At 34.1% G+C, this 21,720-nt stretch overlaps 1 protein-coding gene across 9 annotated transcripts in view; it reads right to left on the minus strand.

The window, feature by feature from the left end:
* LOC125061166 (segmentation protein cap'n'collar-like) overlaps window positions 1-21,720 on the minus strand; it is a 122,131-nt gene that overhangs the window by 52,632 nt on the left and 47,779 nt on the right. For all 9 annotated transcript variants that reach the window (XM_047666401.1, XM_047666394.1, XM_047666395.1 and 6 more), the window contains exons 3-5: window positions 19,875-19,949; window positions 19,415-19,555; window positions 18,130-18,175 (exon numbers count right to left, since the gene is read on the minus strand). In XM_047666401.1, the coding sequence (XP_047522357.1) occupies window positions 18,130-18,175; window positions 19,415-19,555; window positions 19,875-19,949 (262 nt within the window). The remainder of the gene's footprint in view (window positions 1-18,129; window positions 18,176-19,414; window positions 19,556-19,874; window positions 19,950-21,720) is intronic.

Raw genomic sequence — 21,720 nt, forward strand, 5'->3', positions numbered from 1 at the left:
AATACTTGAACAGCCATGACTTCACGAAGTCACTGCCAAGGTTACAATAGAATCATGCCCGAATGCCTACACAAATGCGAAAGTAACGATTTAACTTTTTATTTCTGTACCGATTTTATTGAGGAATGATTTTATCACGAAAAACTCAAAAACTTATGCCAATCGAAGTCGCAATTGCAGCAGAATTGTATAATTCGGAGGTTTCGGAGTTGGCAAGTTTTCTATACTAATATTATAAAGAGGAAAGATTTGTATGTAAGTATGTTTGTAACGAATTGGCTCAAAAAGTACTGGACCGATTTTAAAAATTCTTTCACCATTTGAAAGCTACATTATCACTGATTAATATAGGCTATTTTGATTGGAAGAAAAAAATAAGGATCCCCACTAAATCTATAATAATGTTACCCAAGGTGTAAAAAATGCCTATAAAATATCTTTCATCGCATGCGCTGCGAAAACTATTGATGATAGAAAAAAAATGTTCCACAATATTAAAGAACATATCAATATCTACAAAAAAAATGTTTAAAACATAAATATCCACCCTTGCGAAGCCGGTACGGACAGCTAGTTGTTAATAAATTATATGTAAAACTATCAAAAATTATACGTAACAATTAATACATATACATATGTGCAAGACTTAAGTATATAACTACAATTCGTAGGGGACAATATACAATTCATTTAATTGACAGTATGAGGGTCTCAATTGAGATGGATGTTTCTAGAACAGTTTATTAAAAGTCATTGGTAGGGCAAATATAGATATGCTACGAGCGGACCACTCGGCTGTTCTGGTTTTAATAAAAAATATGTTTATTATGGAATATAAGATACAGGTTTCACTTATTCCACGTCATTGTATTGTGTAGGCCGAGAGGAAAATCCGGCGTAAAAAACTCTTTTAAAATTTCAAATCATCAAACAACACTTATTTTAAAACAAATATCGCAAATTAATTAGAAGAAGTGTAGCACTAGTCCCAGGCCCTTTATCAACTAGATAATCGTTAACTTTATAGTAAGCCTTTTAACACAGCTTTTCTTTAATACATTTCTTAAATTTATTAATAAAAGAGCCTCTGGGATTTTATTAAAGAAGAGTATATAGCTATCGATCCTACGGATGCCCAAAAGGACAATCATTGGAGACCCATAATAGTGGGTTCGTTGCCTTGAGCCAGTACACTCTTACTTTGAACAGTTGGAGGTCGTATCAGGAAACCCCACCGGGAGTAGATTCCTTATGGATATGTCGGGATCACCGTTCAATTTCGTAATAGTTACGAAATTTGTATTTTTATACAACACATGCGAACAGGCTGAGGCTTTTCGACCATACTGAAGTTATGGTAAGTTTTGACCTCTCGTGGGACCAATAATAATAGCGATATATCACGATATGTATACATAATACGATATAAAAGAAAACTACTACTATTGTAATACAGATAACATCGCGAATTCCCTTAGGACACAAACAGAGCGCGTATTTTGACATTTGATATGTCAAACTTGATTGATCGCTGTCGGTTGACATTAATCTGTTGTGATATTATCTATGGCTTGTACGGCGCTATTTTCTTAAGGAAATACAGATAAGAACTCAACTTTATCTTTCTTGTGCGTATTTTTGGATTTCTATAAAGTAATAGCACCTTCATTTAACTAAACGAATAGACATGAGACATCCATTAGAATGCTATAAATATATATTATAATATAAACTATATTCAAGTAACATATATTCATCAGGTGCATTTTTATTTGAAGTGGCGAATCAATTAGGAGTTGATTTAAAATACCAATAATAAACATTTTAAATTCATGTTAATATAGGTACACAATACCTATATCGAAATTAAAACTTATTTGACATCTGACATATTTCTAGAATGACATGAATCGTGACAGCGCATTCGAATTTCAAACTCATCCTATAACAACACTACCAATGACCTTTTCTGAAAAAAAACCTCAAGCACCTCCCATACAAGTTTTTATCTGTAACAATGCTTTGGAATCTCTGGTAACTTTTAGCTTATTATTTTTAATGTTACCTCCACGTTAAAACGTTATTATTAAAATATATGAATCACAATTCAGAAATTCATACCGCTCTTTTAAAGTTTAAAAAAATACCATTCTACGTAATTCCTTTGAAGTATAAAACGACGCTATCCGCCTGTCCTTTTCTTTAGTTTAAGAAATATAGAGACGGTGAATAGCGATTTTATTCAGAGATAATACATATAAAACTACTGAATACTACTACTGACTATTAAAATGCATATAAACCTTTTAAAAGTACACAGGCGGGTGAAACTATGTTTTATTGGCGATTAAAAAGATTGGCGGCGAGTTTATTGCCAGTTCTTCTCTTCCGTTCTACGCTCTTAATTTGAGAACTGGCAGTAAATGTAATAACTAATTTTATTAGAAGCATTTAATGTATGTTTTTTTTGACGTTCATAAGTGTACGTTTTACTATATGAATCAATGATTTTTGACTTTAATGCAAGATATAGGTCGGCCTAGGTAGCGCTGGCTGCTTTATTTCCTTATCTATTTAACTTAGAGTCCATCAAGAAAAGAGCGTTTCAATTCTTAAAAGGCCGGCAATGCACTAGCGAGCTTTTGCATTATGAGAGGGCGGTATCACTTAACAGCGTTGATGAGATGAGCCCGTTTGCCCCCCATTCTATACAAAAAGCTAAAAGCCAAAAATTGGCGGCTGATAAGAACTATATCCTCTATTCGGAAGCCAAGAGTATTTTTGATCTCAGAGCAAGCGGAATGAGTGAGTACGATTAGTAATTTATATTTGAGGCGCAAATTGAATTACATTCATACAAAAGAGTTCAACGCGCTCCACTATTGTCTATGTCACTGTAGAAAGATAACCTCGTATGTCAAAAACCATTTATTTTTTATTCTTAGGGTCTGTTTCACAATGTACGGACAAGTTCTACATAAGTTCCAATTTAGCTAATTTATTACTTATTGGTAGGATAAACACTATTGTTGCGTTTCACGACTGTCAGAAAGCGCTATTCGTCACATAAAGTAGGTACATCATAAGTTATGAGTCCGATGAATGTCAAATAGAACAATTTATCTTCCAAATAATTTATGTGTTGCATAGCTATTTGGTACTTTAACCATACATTGTGAAACAGACCCTTAGACTCTTATGTCATTTAACTGGTATAATCATGAAGTAAGGACTTATTTATGTTATTAAAAAATAAGTCCTTTTTATCATCTAAAACTATGGACAAAAATTATAATATTTTAACGAACAATATTTTAGCGAAATGATACATTTGTTTCGTTATTTTTGGTTCTCTGGACATACAGTTAATAGTTTCAAAGTTGCTTCCAAGCTGGGTCCAAACTTTCTTATAAATATTAGGTTCTTACATATGACACTGACGTTTGTATGGGAGGAACAAATTTAAATAATCAAAGTATGTACTATTGATATCTATACACTTTTGCCATCTTATGGTAGTTCATTGATCACTTTACTCAAAAAACCAACCTCTCAAAAGAGGAGGTTATTTAGTTATTTGATGTCAAAGTGGCCAGTAGGCAAAACGTCAATTTCATATTATGTCTAATAATAGGGGATAGTGTCATGATATTGTAGTAACGCATTTTGATAATATTATTAATGTTTAATAAACGTCAACTGACTGATACCGCCGCCCATGGGCACTGTCAATGACATTTCGTTTGTTGCGTGAATTATGGCAACACAATAAATATATAATTAAGCTAGTTATAATTCAATCAAATGAATTAAATCGTCAAAGATAACTTAATCAAAACAATTACTAAAAGTTATTATTATATAACGGCGGCAGTTGGTTGACTCTTTAAAATAACTGCGTAATTAACCAAACATTTTTTTTTAGTTATACAAAATACAAATATGAGGAAATAAATAACAAATTTATTGTTAAATTTCGTTATATCGTTTAATATAATAATAATATCGTTAAAAATAATTTTACGTGAAATTTAATTTGGCCAAAAATGGCACGATATGAATATCTAGAATTAAAAAAAACATACCAAAACCTCCTCAGTAAACAACACAAGCCACAAACACACACTTATAGTCAATAATAGTTCATTTATTTGATAACTCACAAAAGGATAACACTTGGTTCGAGTCAGAAATGGTACTGGAACCTTTTCCAAAGGTTTTTTGCCGCCCGGCCCACTATGGGCGTGGCGTACGATGCTGATTGATATACAGCCGTCCCTTTCACACATATGAACTCATGTGTGTCGGACAAGGATGGGTGTATTGCGTCAGGATGCTTTGTGTTTTTATATGGTTTATGGAATTAATTGGATGGGTTTTGGTATATATATCGGCGTTATATACAAGTTATACAACATGTAACAGAGAAAAATTAATAGTATATTTCTAATACGATAGAAATATCAACATACAACATACAACCTTCCCAGGACGGCATTAGATTTCTGTATCTGCTTCATGATTATTTGTAAATTTAATAGACAAGTAGGTGATCAGCCTCCTGTGCCTGACACACGCCGTCGAATTTTTGGGTCTAAGGCAAGCCGGTTTCCTAATGATGTTTTCCATCACCGTTCGAGCGAATGTTAAATGCGCACATAGAAAGAAAGTCCATTGGTGCACAGCCGGGGATCGAACCTACGACCTTAGGGATGAGAGTATCTCACTAAAGGCACTAGGCCAACACTGCTCAGTACCTATGGTTAAAAAGGCAGTAAAATCTGAAGATTCCCTATATATAAAAATAATCTCTATTTATCTCGCTAAAACTCGAGAATGGCTGGACCGATTTGGACAATTATAATGTTAAATTATTTGTGGAAGTTCACGGAAGGTTTAACCGTTAGAAAACATAAATAATAAGTAAAGAAAAATACTAAAAACTGCAACTTAACTTTCCAAAAAATCTGTTCTTAGCTGGGAAATTTTAGTCTTTTGCAATTTTAGAAATAAATCACTTTGCTGGAATATATATATATATATATATATATATATATATATATATACATATGTATAGATTCAGAAATTTATGTTTCCTAGCTATAGTATGAGGTCATCTCTTTAAGGTTATAAAAATTTTGTATTGTGTAGGTATTTAAATTTGAGTTTATCATAAGTTTTAAAATGGCGGGTTAATTCGATTGCTTATATATATTTTATTAAAATTTGATTTAAATAAATATAAAGAAAACAGTACTGGCTCGGTCGGAATATGTATAAAAATATGTACGCGTAATTATTATTTTTTTATAGCAAAGGCGCAGAAGGCTCATCTGGTGTTTACGATAAGAGGCCCATGGACACTCTCAAGAGGGCTCGCGAGTACGTTGCCGGTCTTTTAAAAGCAATATTGTTTTTGTAATTAACTGCAAAATATATGTAGTCTATGGCAATATTAATTGTTTACAGATTCAAAGATATTTCTTTTTAAACGATTTATATTACTATATACCTATTTAAAAACTATCCAAGATATTAAAAAAAAGTCCAGCCTACTAAATATAATTATGTATTTGACAGTGGAGGGCATTTTTTTTTATTTCAGCCAGATGAAATCATTCGAGTTTTGTTGAGATTTGTTGTCTATGCCATAGTATAGCAATATTGTTTTTGTAATTAACTGCAAAATACATAATTATATATGTGTTCTATCTATGGCAATATTACAGTAGATTCAGAGATATTTATTTTTAAACGATTTATATTAGTAGGTATATATTGAAAAACTATCCAAGATATTACAAAAAATCCCAGCTATCCAGCCTACTAGATATAGATATATATAAAGAAATGTATTTGACAGTGGAGGGCATTTTTTTTTCAGCCAATTGAAATCATACGAATTGATTTGTTGTCTATGCCATAGAAAACAGACAAACATTTGTATAAGAAAATAGTCCAAGCCCAACTTTCAATTTCAACCAAAATAGCTGATAGACGATGACTATCCGCCATTTTGTGGTATCACCGTGACTTGAACTGTCGCAGTGCAGTGAAAGTGTTGTCATACAAATTTGAAAGTAATATTTCAATATTGCCATACTAATTAATGTTTAAGTGTAACTAATAATTATTTTCAGCAGTGTTGGCCTAGTGGCTTCAGCGTGCGACTCCCATCCTTGAGGTCGTAGGTTCGATCCCCGGCTGTGCAACAATAGACTTTCTATGTCCGCATTTAACATTCGCTCGAACGGTGAAGGAAAACATCGTGCGGAAACCGGCTTGCCTTAGACCCAAAAAGTCGACGGCGTGTGTCAGGCAAAGGAGGCTGATCACCTACTTGCCTCTTAGATTGACGAGCATAAAACAGATTCAGAAATCTGAGGACAAGACCTTAAAAGGTTGTAGCGCATCTAATTTATTATACATTTTTAATAATTAAATGAAAATTATTTCCATAGAAATGAAAGTACCTACCTACCTATCTTACTAAACGACAATGTTGCTATTACTAATTAAAAGCTAGAGTGTTGCCATGCGTCTCAAAGGTAAAAAACAGATATTTTATATGAAATATCTCTAAAAAAGTTTTTTGGAAATATAGAAAAATACTTATGCAACTTTTATTGCGTAGGAGGTTAGAAATTCTGGTGTAGGTACCTATTGGTGCTTTTCACCAATTGATTCTACAATAATCCGAGAAGAAGTTCCGGTATGAAGCAATGTGTTGATAACAATTCGTCATGACCGTAGAACAATGTCGGATTTGAAAAATAATCCACTTTTTATCATATTTGGATACTACATTGACTAAATATTACGGCTACATTAAAGAAAATCCATGTGTTTTTTTTTCAAATTAATCAGTCGGTAAAGTGACGGATTCGATAGAATCATGTGATTTTTCTAGAAAATTGTGTAAACGTTATTATTTTTATTTCGTTTCAAAACAAACCCTTTTGTTTGCTTGTATGCCAATTTTCATAATAACAGAATATGAATTAAAATAGTTATGACAAAAACTAACATATTATTTTGCAATGGCTGCTCTGTAGAGTTTACTATTTGTCAGATCCGTCACCATTCTACGACTATGACGAATTAGTAGTATAGTAGTAAATATCTTTTAAGTTGAGCTTATTTTGGGATACAGAAAATAGCTGATAGGTGATGACGGGGCGGCCATATCGTGACGTCATGGTGACGTTGGGTACGCAATACGGTGGTTGACCTATGTAATACAACAATAATTTATATAAATATAGTTTAAAAAAACTATAAAACACGCTTTTAAAGCACATCAAACTAAAAAAGTGAAAAATAATTCCTAATTTAGGCTGAAAATGGTAATGAACAAAAAATACTGGTATTATTGCGAAAAAGCGTGGGTTGCTCTATGGCACAGAGCGCCCCACGCTTTTTCACAATAATAGCAGTATTTTTAGTTTGATGTGCTTTAAAAGCGTGTTTTATAGTTTTTTTAAACTACATATTTATTTTCCACTTTTTAGTCCTAGCAGCAATACGTGTTGTCTCAATTTAATCGTATTGCTTTGTGGACTTAAAAAAAATTTCATTGTTTTTTTCGAGATAAACCTATGAAATCATTATATTGTCGCTGATTCTTTATAAGTGTACAAAGTTTGAATTAAATCTGTCCGTTTAAAGTGGGTCAAAATCGAGTCCGAAGGAGTCGGTTACATACATACATACAGGTGAAGCTAATATAAATCGTGTAATAAAATCTGTGAAAATTATGGACAGAAAGAGTTAATTTTAGTTTTAATAAGCTTAGAACGAACCTATTGCTTTCCTTAGATCCAAGTGAAGTGAAAATAATAATTCAGTAGCACTATAACGCTATGGTACTGGGTAACCATTTTTATTTCATAGACAAATAGATCAGCCCAGATCTGACACATCGATCTCGTTTTGCTAGCATTGTGACAAAGCGACTTCAACTTTGTAACTTTGTAAGTAAAAGTTGTAGCTTTTAAAAGAATTAATCCCAAAATAATCATAGGGACAATTACGGGCCATTGTATCCTTGGTTGGTTGGTTGGTTTGTGGACTCGTTTTCCGCACTTAGACGCTCACTAGGTCCGTTGTACGTGAGCCCTGGCTAACTAAGCCAGCCTAACTCCTTCCAGAAGCTTCCTGGGTACTTCGCAGGCTTCACGGAGCGACCTCACTGTTCCGAGGATTTCTGTACGTTGTTTAGCCACAGCCTCGCACTCCAGGACTACGTGGGTGACTGTTTCCTCTGCGTTGAAACAGCCTCTGCACATGGGGCTGTCTGTCGCGCTTAGGACATAAAGGTGTTTATTAAGGAGGCAATGGCCATTGTATCCTTAATAAACATCTGTTTGTCCTAGGCGCGACGGACAGTCACTTGAGGATGCTGTTTCAGCGCAGAGGAATCAGTCACCCACGTAGTTCTGGAATGTGTGGCTGTGGCTTTCCAACGAAGAGAAATCCTGTGCAGTGAGCTCGCTCCGTGAAGCCTGCGAAGTGTCCAGGAAACTTCTTAGCTTTTGGAAGGAGCTGGGCTGAGGAGCTGGTCCTCACTCCTCCTACTGATACATCGATTTTTGGATTTGAGACATGCGTTTCCACGATGTTTTCCTTCACCGTCCGAGCGAGTGTAGACAGAAAGCTATCCCGACCTAATTCTGACCATCAAAATATTCTTCTGTCTATCTTCTACAGCATGATGTTCTAATACTTATGGAGTATAATAGTAATAGCTGGTCCCGCAATATTTATTATATATCTTGCAATTATTAGGGTTTATAATATATAAACCCATAACATATAAAATTTTAACCCCTAATTTTCAGCTATCTTCAATTACTTTGTATTGTTCTGTTCTTAATGTCAATAATTGTATTGACTTTGACTTTGACTTTGTAGGTAAATGTTGACTTGAATTTGAAGGTTCTACAATACTTTTGTAATTCGATTCATTTGTGAAGAATATGACTTTTTACTGTCGTATAAAGTAACTTTTTAATTAAACAGATACATCCAAGTATAAAAAAAGAGCGTCCTTCCTCAAAAGGCGGTAACGCACCCACTCACATGTCCATGGACGGTAGCTGCCTATTTGCTTTTTACGGGCTCGTTTACGGAGTTTATTTTATAAAAAAAAAATTAATTGCTGCCACTCCAAATACCTAATGCCATATTATATATTAAATAATGATTCCTTTATGAATAAAATGTATATATACCTACATCATTAAATATAAGGAAAACCATATTAATTCAAGCAAGGCTTCGAAAATTATATTGTAAAAATATCAAAATCAAGGTTCATTAAAAAACCAGTCGGCTCCTTTGCTAGGTATAATGTAATAAAGCTTGTTTTACCAAATTCAACCTTTTAACCTTGTATTAAAGTTGAATATTCAATAAAAAGGCAAAATCCAATTATTTAAAACAATACGATAAAACTTATATTCACTGAAAGTCGAAAATCAGGATTCGAATTTGTTTTCTTCGCGCCATAGAATAAACGACCCTACTATTAAAGCGCAGAGTAGGTTTTCCTACCGTAGACAGTGGTTAATACGCCCTCTTGGAATTGTAAGGAGAATTATTGATTAGTCAGCGCTCCACCAATAAGACGCGAGCAGGAACTAGTATGGCGGCAAGGGTCTGAAAATTTATATCCATCGGACTAATTTATTACGTATTGTGCCCGGACATTAATCTTTTCCCTCTTTTATTAATGGTGCGCTGTTTTATTTTAATGAAACGCGCGGGAAACGGGCCCCGCGGCAGCCATCTTGTTTTTATGGTATTGATTTTGTTATGTGGCTTTTCGAGAATCAAAATAAGTTTTAAGTAAAAAGGTTTTAGTTTTATATGATTTTTACATTGAGTTTATTTTGAATTAGTTTTAAAATATGTGTGTATTTCTTACTTTATGAACAGTATACATTCCTAGTTATTTAGCATCTATTACGTATCATATTTAGTATCCATAGATACCAAAATTTGCAGCTTTTTTAAAACTCCTACAGATTTATGGGACCCTGGTACAAAAAAAGATTTCTATTGAAATGGGCCTTTTTACCAGGGAGTTTTTAGGGGTTCCAGGACCCACTCTAGGCTTTAACAATTTCGATTATAGAATTATACGAAGCTACCCATCCATTGGACGACCGGCCCTGACCGACGCTTAACTAGAGTTCAATGTAATGTTTTGATGACATATCAAATTTTTTTGTAACGCCCAACGAGAAGCAAGTATCATGGTGTCTATGCATTTTTCACGACCTTGCTAGATAACCGTTAACTCCGGTTCAATTCAGACTATTTAAAATAGTCACGTTGGTCATATCATGAGGTCATGGGGCCATATATGTATATCTACTTCAAATCTAAGAATATCCATAAGAGGACAAGATCAGCCTTAATAACAAACATATTTTTTTATTTATATCGCTATCAAAATAATAATAAATACAAAATTATAAAGACCGAGGTTTTCTGATAGCGAAAACTTGGCAAAAATCCGTAGAGAGAACCTGGCTTTCTTGGCTTCTTCAGTCCTTTCGTTCGTGACTATAAGGTTTATGCAGAAATATATGCAATAATAAATTTAACATTGAATGGACTTTACTTTGAATATGCGCAATGCGATGTTATAGTGAAGAAAATGGCGAAAAAACCGGCGTGCCTTAGACCGACGTGTGGGTACAAAAGATTGATACAAACATACAGAAATAAGTCTTTATCCAGGATGTAACACATATTTTATTTCTAATATTCAAGAGAAATTGAAAAGCAAACGTTCTCGATCAGAGAATAAAATTTTCATTGTTTGTAAGAAAAATTATGAATTGTCTAGATACGTTTTTTTAAATAAACGTCTATTTTTTGTTTTGAGATTTATATTAGTATATATTTTTAAGTTTTCTTGAATTCGTTTGTAAATTGGTTTATTCAAAAGACATGTTCATTTGAAGTATCGAGCTTTGAAAAAAGAAGAAACTAAGTAATTTAAACTAATACACGGTATTGTCGAAATACTTTAGCCTGCCCTTCGGAATAAAAAAAAAGTTTGCGTTACTATTCTAGAAATCTACGGTAAACTCGATTAAGAACTACATTCATAGGACGCGTTTCGCGAATCTATAGACAATGGTGACGCCACTTCTATTTAAACCAATGTACTACCTATAAGCTACGGCTGCATGTATTACCCTAAAACACGCTAACGAAGAAATTCCGATTAAGAATATATATATATATTTTTTTAAGACAATTCACACCAATTGACCTAGTCCCATGCTAAGCTGGTGAAGCTTGTGTTATGGGTACTAGGCAACGGATATACATACATATTAAAGATAGATAGACATATAAATACATATTTAAACACCCAAGATCTAAGCACAACACCAAATGCTCATCACATCGATGTTCGTCTCAGCCGGGGATCGAACCCGGGACCCATGGATTCGCAGTCAGGGGTACTAACCACTAGACCAATGAGTCGTCATAATCTTATATGTACCTATATCTCTCAACTTCAGACACTGGGGCTTTGGGAACAGTCAGTCGTTTGCCTAAAAATATTGAAATTGTCCCAACGAATAGTTTTTTTAAGCCCCACAACCACTCGTACATACACAATTCAAAGTTATATAAAGCTATACAATAGCTGAATCGTTTTCGATGCAACAAAAGCGTTATTAATGATCTAATCCCGCGGGATTGAGACATCCCTCTACTATTAATCAATGCTCCCTACGTATTGTTAAATATGTCTGTATATAGCCCGGTTACTATATCTAAAGCATTGGTTTACGAGTCGTAGATTTCTGACCTTCATTATGGACTAAACGTACGGCACCAAAAAGCACAGAGAATAGTTACAAGAACACCACACAACAACTCCAAGTATTCGTGAACGTGCCTTCGTTAAGTGCTTGGAATATTCTGGCCGAAGAGAATCTTTTATCATCAGCTATGGGAGCTGTGCAGGAAAGAGGAAGTGGGTGAGCCATACGCTTCGGAGGAATCCAAGTCACATTAGCAGGCAAGCTCTGGACGGGAATCCTCAAGGCAATAGGAAACGTAGCCGACCAAAACAGACCTGGCAATGAAGCATCATTGCAGAGGCGAAGGAAGCTGGAAGGATGCTCCACTAGGTGCACAGAGGACCTTAAGTCCAGTAAGTCAATGAACGAAGAAAAAAGTTTAAAAAGGAGTTCTCATTAATCTACTACCTATATAAAAATAAGTCGGGTTTTCCTTCCTGACGCTATAACTCCAGAACGCACGAACCTATTTATACGGCTTTGGGCTTCGTGAGGTTTATAGCAAAGAAAATTCAGGAAAAAATTCAACAGAAAAGCGGGATCACCAAATGAAATGTTACATAAAACGAAGCCATCTGGTGGCGAAACGGAGTTCGACGAGTTAGCTAGTTATTGTATAAAATTTCTGAATTTCCATAAAAAAAATAGATTTCGGAAGCCAATATAGACCCTGACACTTTTCCTATAAATTCTACTCCGGAGGCTTATTTATTAACATAAGAAACAAAATATTAATTACAATGCATTTGGGCGCCGAACGAACCATTATACCACTTCAGACCGAGCTGGTTTCGCGTACCAAGTGAAGACCCCGGATGGTGAGAATCTATATTTAAGACTTCTTTAACATGAAAATTATGATCGAAAATCCATAAAAAAGTTATAATTTATTCATTAGAATACAATTCGAATTATTATCGTACAAAGGGACCGAAAAAAGGTTGAAAGTCGATTATCTTCGAAATTTCGGACGGGACACGTTTCCAGGGAATAATGAGACCAGTTTAAGATGACACGCAGAATCAGAGCTGGTTTGATACAGTCGAGGGTTTCGGTCGGCTTATTATTTGTCGGTACGACACGACTATTGACAACAGCAACGATGTTTTAACAAACTAAAGCAGTTATTTTAAAATTTTATTATTATAACTGAGACCGAGGAAGACAGTTTAGAAGGTGGATAGATCAAGGAAACAGCAGGTACTGCTATGTACGTTCTGGTGCTGAGACACAGTGCAGACAGAAATGACGGGATTTGGAGTAGACCTTAGCCAAACAGACCACACTGATACCTAGTAATTTAAATTTCAAATTCAAATTCAAAAATCATGTAGGTAACACATTGTACACTTATGACTTGTCAGTAAAGAAATACATATTAATGCTTCTAATTTTACATTTAGTGCCAGTTCTCAAATCAAGGGCGTAGAACGGAAGAGAAGAACTGGCAATAAACTCTCCGCCACTCTTTTAAATCGCCATGTTTTTTTTTACACAACGTTTGTAAGGAGCTGCAACCATTAAACCATGTTACACATGACATCTTAAGTAATTAATAATAATAACATAAATGAATGAGATAATATGAATATAAATGTATTTAAATGTAAAGGCTGTTATTATTAAATATAACTAAACCTTTTAATAAAAAATATTCTGGACAATATAATTTCTTAAAACACAACTTTTTTGTTTAATTAGATTATTTTTATATAAAACGCGCCCATGGACACTCAAGGCCAGAGGGCTTGCGAGTGCGCCAGTCTTTTAAGAATTGGTATCTGTATCTATGTATGGCTCTTTTCTCTAAGGACCCTAAGTCGAATTGGTTTTAAAATACATATACACATAGTAAAGGAATGTTTAAAGCGTGTAAACAAGATGTAAATGAGCATTAATAAATGTCAAACCAAATTATTATTAAATCAAAATCGTTTGTCACCGCCAACTTAAAAACGTATTCAAATACATCGTTCCGATAACTTAAAAACAGACACCTGAAAGGTTTACGAAGGCTCAATATAAAATGGGCGTGTCGAGCGACAGCCGCGTTCGAAATTCAAACGATTTCCACAAGTCATCATCGTCTGTTCTCAATGATTAATACTTTTGGTTTTTTTAATCGATATTAATTCTAGAATATTATATTCATTGTAACATAGATGTCATTCGTATGATTGCAATTGTCCTGTTACAATATTTATTTTCTTTTGTTAAATTTTTGTCCGATAAAGCAATATTTTTTTTTTTTAGTTTGCCGAGCTTAGAAAACGAACTTCAAAAATAGAAGAATATAAGAGATCGACTAAAGAAGATATTGTTTTAATTATGAGGATGTTGAGAGGATGTGAGGACAAATTTGAAGAGGCGGGAAGACTTTGACTATTGTTTGTTTAATGTTAAATTTTAGTTTTCTTTTATTTTTTACTTACTATGTTTTTTGTTTCAAATATATCTAACCTGTTTAGGCTTTGTATATTGTCGTAGTATTTTGTTTTATAACATGTTATCTGTAAGAAATAAATAATTAAGTTGTATTGGCCTAGCAATATATACCAATGTTTTATTTGAAACTGTCTCGTACGAAGGAAAACATCGTGAGTAATCCGGCATGTCTTAGACCAAAGCAGGCACAGAAGGTTGTTCACTCAGAAAATGATGACGAAACAAATAAATCTGTGGTGTTTTTAATTCATTTCACCAGCACATGATTTTAACGCTACAAAATGTCGTAACGGCTGTTGTACCATTTAAAATGAGAATGCGTTGCCATGGTAACATCTACGTTTTATAGTATGTACTTCAATTGATATGAACGAATTTTCTTTTTAAATTTAAAATAGCGACTTTTAAACTCAAACGGATATATCATGAAAAATAGCTGTCGGTACATAACCTAAAAGTTATTACGTAAATATACCAGCGGTCTTTAATAAAAAAAACATTGTAAATCTAAACCGAGACTGGTTTATTCACAAATTTCATCAAAACCGATCCAGCTGTTGGAGATTAACCTATTTAGCAAAAAAAATATTTAAATAATCAAAAATCTTAAACATGGAAAATCTGAAACATTTTGCTACGCTACCCCATAGAGACTATTCGCTTTTCCGGAATAAAAACCTAAGTACTAAATAAAACTACATTTTCCTCAGAGTTCAAGGAATAAAATATACTCTAAAGCCGTCTTTGAGTTTTGAGCTTAACAACATATTTTGCGATTCATTTCTTTGTAAACAAACGATTTTAATTTTCATGTGTTCACTGTTATTTGATAACTCGTAACTTTAAAGACTGGGATGAAGATGGCGGGAACAGGGGGCAATCGGGCTGGAGGATCACCTGTTAAGTGATATGGACCTTCAATGCTAGAAGGCATTGTCAGCCTTTCAAGAACTGGCACGCTCTTTTCTTGAAGGACCCTACGATGAATTAGTTCGGAACTTCAGTGGGCAGCTGGTTCCACATGGTATGATTGATATGTAACAAAACTTAATTTACAAATATGATGCTTATAAACTCTTTTTAATAAAAAAAATCTCTTCTTCAGTGTCTAAGAGAGATGTTTAGGTAGAATTGGCGGCATTTCTAGGTATATATTAACAATTTCTATATATTATTTCATATTACGAATCTACGACCCCAAAAGCGGTGTCTGTTCTCAAATAATGCTGACTCAGCAAACTAATGGTTGTCCCGCTGAGCACTCAAGGGTATTTCGAAATTATTAAAACACAAAAAATCCTATCAAATTTGGTATAGTTTTTAGACAAGGGAAATTTTGTTAAAACTCTTAACACGGTCGGAGTCGTGCATTAAATCTTATGATATAAAAAAAATGTTTAGCCCGAGGACTCTGACTGACTTCAGTCAGGACCTCAGTAGGACCTGTATGCTCCTATTTCACCATGCCTCCTGCTGATAGAGGAAGCCCTTCTTGAAGTTATACTTCTTTAGGCGCGTTATGAAAAATTTATGAGAGTGAAATTTTACGATGCGCACCGTTACACAAAATTATCAATATGAAGTTGCCCACGGAAGATGCTACGGCATTGGACTTAATTTAAAAACAACATTCGAATAATAATAGAATTTATGTTACACTTAATGTGAGAGAATAATAATAAATATTTAATTTTTCAAATGAAAAATGAACTTTATTGACTATAATGGCTCCTTTTCCAGTCTTTGATTATTTAATTGTAATTAATTATTTGCATGCAATCAAAAACTATTTTTAATAATGCCAAAGAAGTATAACTTCTTACGCGCGTACATAAGTACACGCACCCTTTTTTTTTAATTTATTTTACTATTATTTATTACTTAAGATGTCATGTGGAACATGGTGTATTGGTTGCAGTTTACAAACGTTGTGTAAAACAAAAAAAATGGCGATTAAAAAGAGTGACGGAGAATTGCCAGTTCTTCTCTTGCGTTCTACGCCCTTGATTTGAGAACTGGCAGTAAATATAAAATTAGAAGCATTTAGTGTATATTTCTTTTTTGTCATCCATAAGTGTACATTATGTTACCTATACGAATAAATGATTTTTGACTTTGTATGAAACATTACATATGTGTAGACTTCCAAGCACGTGTATATAAAATATATAAAATTTCGTCTGTATGTCATAAAATGTCTCGGATAAGTTTTATCGAGATCAAAGGGTCAGATATATCTACAACTCCACACAGCAGTTTTTTATCAAAATCTGTTGAGTAATATTTGAGATACATCACATCTAGCAAATATTACATTTATATTCCACTTCAGTAGATAGTAATATGAAATCTTCTACTTTCTATTAGATTTAAGTTGATAGAATAATTATTTAATAAATAACTAAAAATTAAAATATGATGTTACAATTTGCTAAAATAACCTTCGGCTTTTTTGCAGTCGGTTAAATATGCGACATGATAGAAAGCATTCTATAACAGAATTGTTCAAACCAAAATGTGTGCCATATTTTTTAAAGTATTTAATACATAGTATATGTAGCCGTTATCAAAGCTAAACAAACAGTTCCAATAATAAATATTAACCAACGATCCCCTACATTGGCTGTATACTGAATTACCGGTATCCCTTACAGTTAGGTACATAAGGGGACTCACCCTTATGTACTCAACACTGTGGGGATATTATACGTTTCTCGTATTTAGTTGAGTGTGTAAAGCGAAAAGGAAATGTGTTTTAAATGCATACAACATAAATAATATTTAAAAAATTGTTATGGTTGTTCAAAAAGATAATTTTAAAAATCTAATCGTAGACTTTAAACAAATCACTTCACTATAGTTATCAATTTGTTAATTTTGAAAATCGAATCACAGTTATTAGTGACAGAGTTTGAAACATAATTTCAAAAATCGAACCTTAGTTGACTAGTTATCTAAAAATAATTTGACAAACAATTGATTTTTGGTAGATCAAAAAATATTTTAACATTTTTAAAAATCGAAACACAACGATTTTTTTTTTTTTTTATAGAACGGGGGGCAAACGGGCAGGAGGCTCACCTGATGTTAAGTGATACCGCCGCCCATGGACACTCTCAATGCCAGAGGGCTCGCGAGTGCGTTGCCGGCCTTTTAAGAATTGGTACGCTCTTTTCTTGAAGGACCCTAAGTCGAATTGGTTCGGAAATACTTCAGTGGGCAGCTGGTTCCACATAGTGGTGGTGCGCGGCAAAAACTGCCTTGAAAAACGCTCAGTTGTGGAACGGCGGACGTCGAGGTGATACGGGTGGAATTTCGTATTCTGCCTCGACGTCCGATGATGAAATTCAGCTGCAGGTATTAATCCGAACAACTCCTCTGAACACTCTCCATGGTAAATGCGGTAGAAGATGCAGAGTGACCCCACATCTCTACGCAACGCCAAAGGATCAATTAGTTACAGTTCGAAACATAATTTCAAAAATCGAATCATAGATTATTTCTAAAATAACTTTCCCAATCACTTCATTTCCATCAGTACGATAATTTTAAAAATCGAATCACATAACAAGTAGTTTAAAAGTCCTATCATAAATATTTTCGAGAAATCATTTTAAATATCGAACAACATTCTTATATGAAATATGCGACTACGTATCTAAATGTATCTTAAGGCCGATTTACATTATCTTAGTGTTTAGGAGAGTGCTTTAGTACAACTTGAAAGGCAAGTTCTTTAGCGTAGCGTTTACTAAAGCAAGTAGCGTTTACATGTTTCAACTAAAGTACTATCCTAAAGCACTCTCCTAAACACTAAGATAATGTAAATCGGCCTGTACTTATAACTTACCCGTCTCAGTATCAACTGTATACGACAGTCCAGCCCAGGGGTCATCCTGGAAGGAAAATTCGGGTCTCAATTTTATGAATACAAAAAATACTGTGGCGCTACCACCGTCTGTATTCGAAATAGGTACTTCCAACACTACCAAAAACTGTCGTTACATTTCTACCAGCTTACATAGAACCTTGTCAAACTATATAGCTTCATGAATATGTGCAGTAATTTTCTAGTTTATCACGAACAATAATCATCATAGTCGTAGAATAGTGACGGATCTGACAAATAGTAAACTTTACAGGGCATTTCAAAATAATATAATCATGTTAGTTTTTGTCATAACTATTTTAATTCATATTCTGTTATTATGAAATTTAGCATACAAGCAAACAAAAGGGTTTGTTTTGAAACAAAATAAACATAATAACATTAAATTACATAGTTTTCTAGAAAAATCACATGTTTTTATCGAATCCGTCACTTTGCCGACTGGTTAATTTGAAATTTAAAACACATGGATTTTTTTTTTAATGTAGTCTTAATATTTAGTCTATGTTGTATCCAAATATGTTAAAAAGTGGATTTTGTTTTTTTTTTCAAATTCGACATTGTTCTACGATCATGACGAAAATTTATCTGTTATAAAATGGCGGTTGCTATCAGAACAGGGGGCAAACGGGCAGAATCACCTGCTCTTACTCTGCAACTAATCATGATGCTCTTGTATGCAATTTCTATGTAGTTCTCTTTTCTCTCTCTACCTACTCTTACTCATTAGCTGTTGAAAGTTACAGGGTAAGGCCCCTGATGTTAACTGACACTTTCACTGCCAGAAGGCTAGCAAATGCGTTGTCGGCCTTTTAATCGGCTCTTTTCTTGATATGCTACTTGCTTGACGGAAAATAACAGTCAGCAGAAATTGTATCCTGAAAGATTGATTTTGTTCCTGTGTTGTTGGAGTACACTCTCTAGGGGCAATTGTTAATCAAAGATTAAAGTAAGCACTGGTGGCACCAGAGCTGGTTCCTTGCTCATCGTAGAAACAATACAGCAAGGAATTGCTGGCATTAACTGCTCTGCCACAGGGACCAAACTTTTATTCATTTATAGGGGGCAAACGGGCAGGAGGCTCAGCTGATGTTAAGTGATACCCATGGTCACTAAATGCCAGAGGTTTCACAAGTACGTTGCCGGCCTTTTAAGAATTGGTACGCTTTTTTGAAGGACCCTAAGTCAAATTGGTCCGGAAACTCTTCGTATTAATTGTATTCTAATTTGAATAATTCCAACTTACCTCTTTATTCTCCGTGTCCAGCAGACAAGCCTTGACCTTCTCGATCTTCTCAGATTCTTCTAACATCTTCTTCTCTTCTAAAACCTTCAGGTCCTTATCCAACTCCTTGCCCATCTCCACTTTCGTGGCTTGAGGACCCTCCTAAATAAATTGGACCATTTAGTATTCTTTTTTACTTTTTTGCTATAACCTCTTTAGGTCTTAAGATTTCTGAATCTGTTTCATGATCATTTTTAAATCTAATAGGCAAGTAGGTGATCAGCCTCCAGTGCCTGAGACTCGCTGTCGACTTTTTGGGTCTAAGGCAAGCTGGTTTCCTCACGATGTTTTCCTTCACCGTTCAAGCTAATTTTAATGTTAGACAGAAAGTCCATTGGTGCACAGCCGGGGATCGAACCTACGACCTCAGGGATGAGAGCCAACACTGCTCGAGGTAACGGTAAATAAATAAATAAATTACCAGCTGCATTGGATCCTCCAGAGAGAACCCCATGTCGACATCCTGCTTCCACAGCACCTCGATCAGATCCATGTCCTGGAAATAAACAGTTCAGTTACTCATTGATGTCGAAAATACGTAAACACCTTTTATTTTAAACATTTAAATTGCTAAGGTTTGGCAGTTAGGGCAACTAATACATTTATTTGTTACGCAGACATACATACCATACATGATACATTAAACAAAAAAATAGGAGCGCTCCGTTCGGACATTTCTAGATTAGCGCACACTAAACTGCAATTCACCTTTATCGGACAAAGAAATTTAAAAATGTGTAGCATATCTCGGATTTTCTTACATTAACTTATTAACTGGCGACATCTTGTTACGGAATATTAAACTAAAACATACAAAGCCCTGTAATATAAAATTGAGTTCAGCGCCACCTAGTTACTGTACGCTAAACTCGAAGCACTCTTGCCTTGATCATGTTAGTATCGACAAGCTCTAGCATTAATATATCAAAACATAGATGGCATAAATCAAACTGCTACTTCTAAAACCATTAAAAGTTTGGCAAATAAATCTTAAATATAGCGGTTATGAATAAAGCCATATACATCATATTGCTATTCGCCGCTAGATGGCGTTGTTTCAAGCTAGTCTCTGTTCTAGAACAAACCGATTAGAACGATGTATTTCAAGAAATTGACAAGGTTGACGGTCAAGGTGGATTTAGGTCGTTGGCGTCGCGAAATTAGTTATGTAAACTTTTCGGACGCTTGTTTAAAAAAAAATTGACATCGCGACGAGGCGTATATATCAACAATGATAATATTCGTTATATGTATGTATTTAACGTTATTGCTCTTTATGGATTAGAAAAGATATATTGGCAAGATTATCTTTAAAAAAGTATGAAATATATATTTGAAAATATTATTTAATCAATTCTATCATGAAAAATACGTAATCATGTACCGATATCTCGTCAATCAAATCAACATTGTCATTATAACATACAATGTCTTAAAAATTCATTTCTGTATTTGTTTTGTCACTTTTTGTTTTTCTACTACGCGGTAGCTTCAGCCCATGTGCATGATACATGCCATCGATTTTTGGAACAAAGTCATGCCGGTTAGAGTTGCTTCTGGCTTGAGGGCCCCACGCTCAAACCACTAGACCACCACAACTCGATTATATTATATTCATTAATCATTTATATGTATTGCTTTTATCAAATATAGCGAAAATTTTAAAAAGTTACTATTTCCCGAAAAATACAGGAATTTTTCGCTTTTAAGACAGATTTATTCTGTATTTACCTCCCATTTCCAACCTTTAATCGCTTTACGTAAAACATAGACAACAACGCTTTCCAGAAGACCGTTAATAATATTAGTTAATCAATATCGATTAGCTGGCAAATTAAGATTGACCATTGTCAACGTCATTACGTTAATACACATGTCACAGACTATATTCAATTCGATATTGTCTATTGTCAATAGTTATAACAATTTTGTAATTATTTACCAAGGGTTGATAATTCATAATCACGATAACTGTAAAGAACTTGAAATTAATATAAAATTTAAGTTTTATTAATATCGTAATCTTAAAGCTAACATATATATACAATAAAAAGCAATAAAATTGGTGGAATACATGATAAAAGTTTCAAATATTTACGAAAAGAAAAAATCAATCAAAATTATTAAATAGGTACGTAATACCTAATTCGAGTGTGTTGTGTGATGGTGTGAAAGTGAGGGTATCTACGTGAGGTTGTGTATGTATGTACTCATGATGCAGGTTTAGTGCTATTCTTAAGCAAATACCGCGATAGCTTAAAAAAGTC

This window comes from Pieris napi, chromosome 23 (genome assembly GCF_905475465.1).
Source record: "Pieris napi chromosome 23, ilPieNapi1.2, whole genome shotgun sequence".
Taxonomy (NCBI): domain Eukaryota; kingdom Metazoa; phylum Arthropoda; class Insecta; order Lepidoptera; family Pieridae; genus Pieris; species Pieris napi.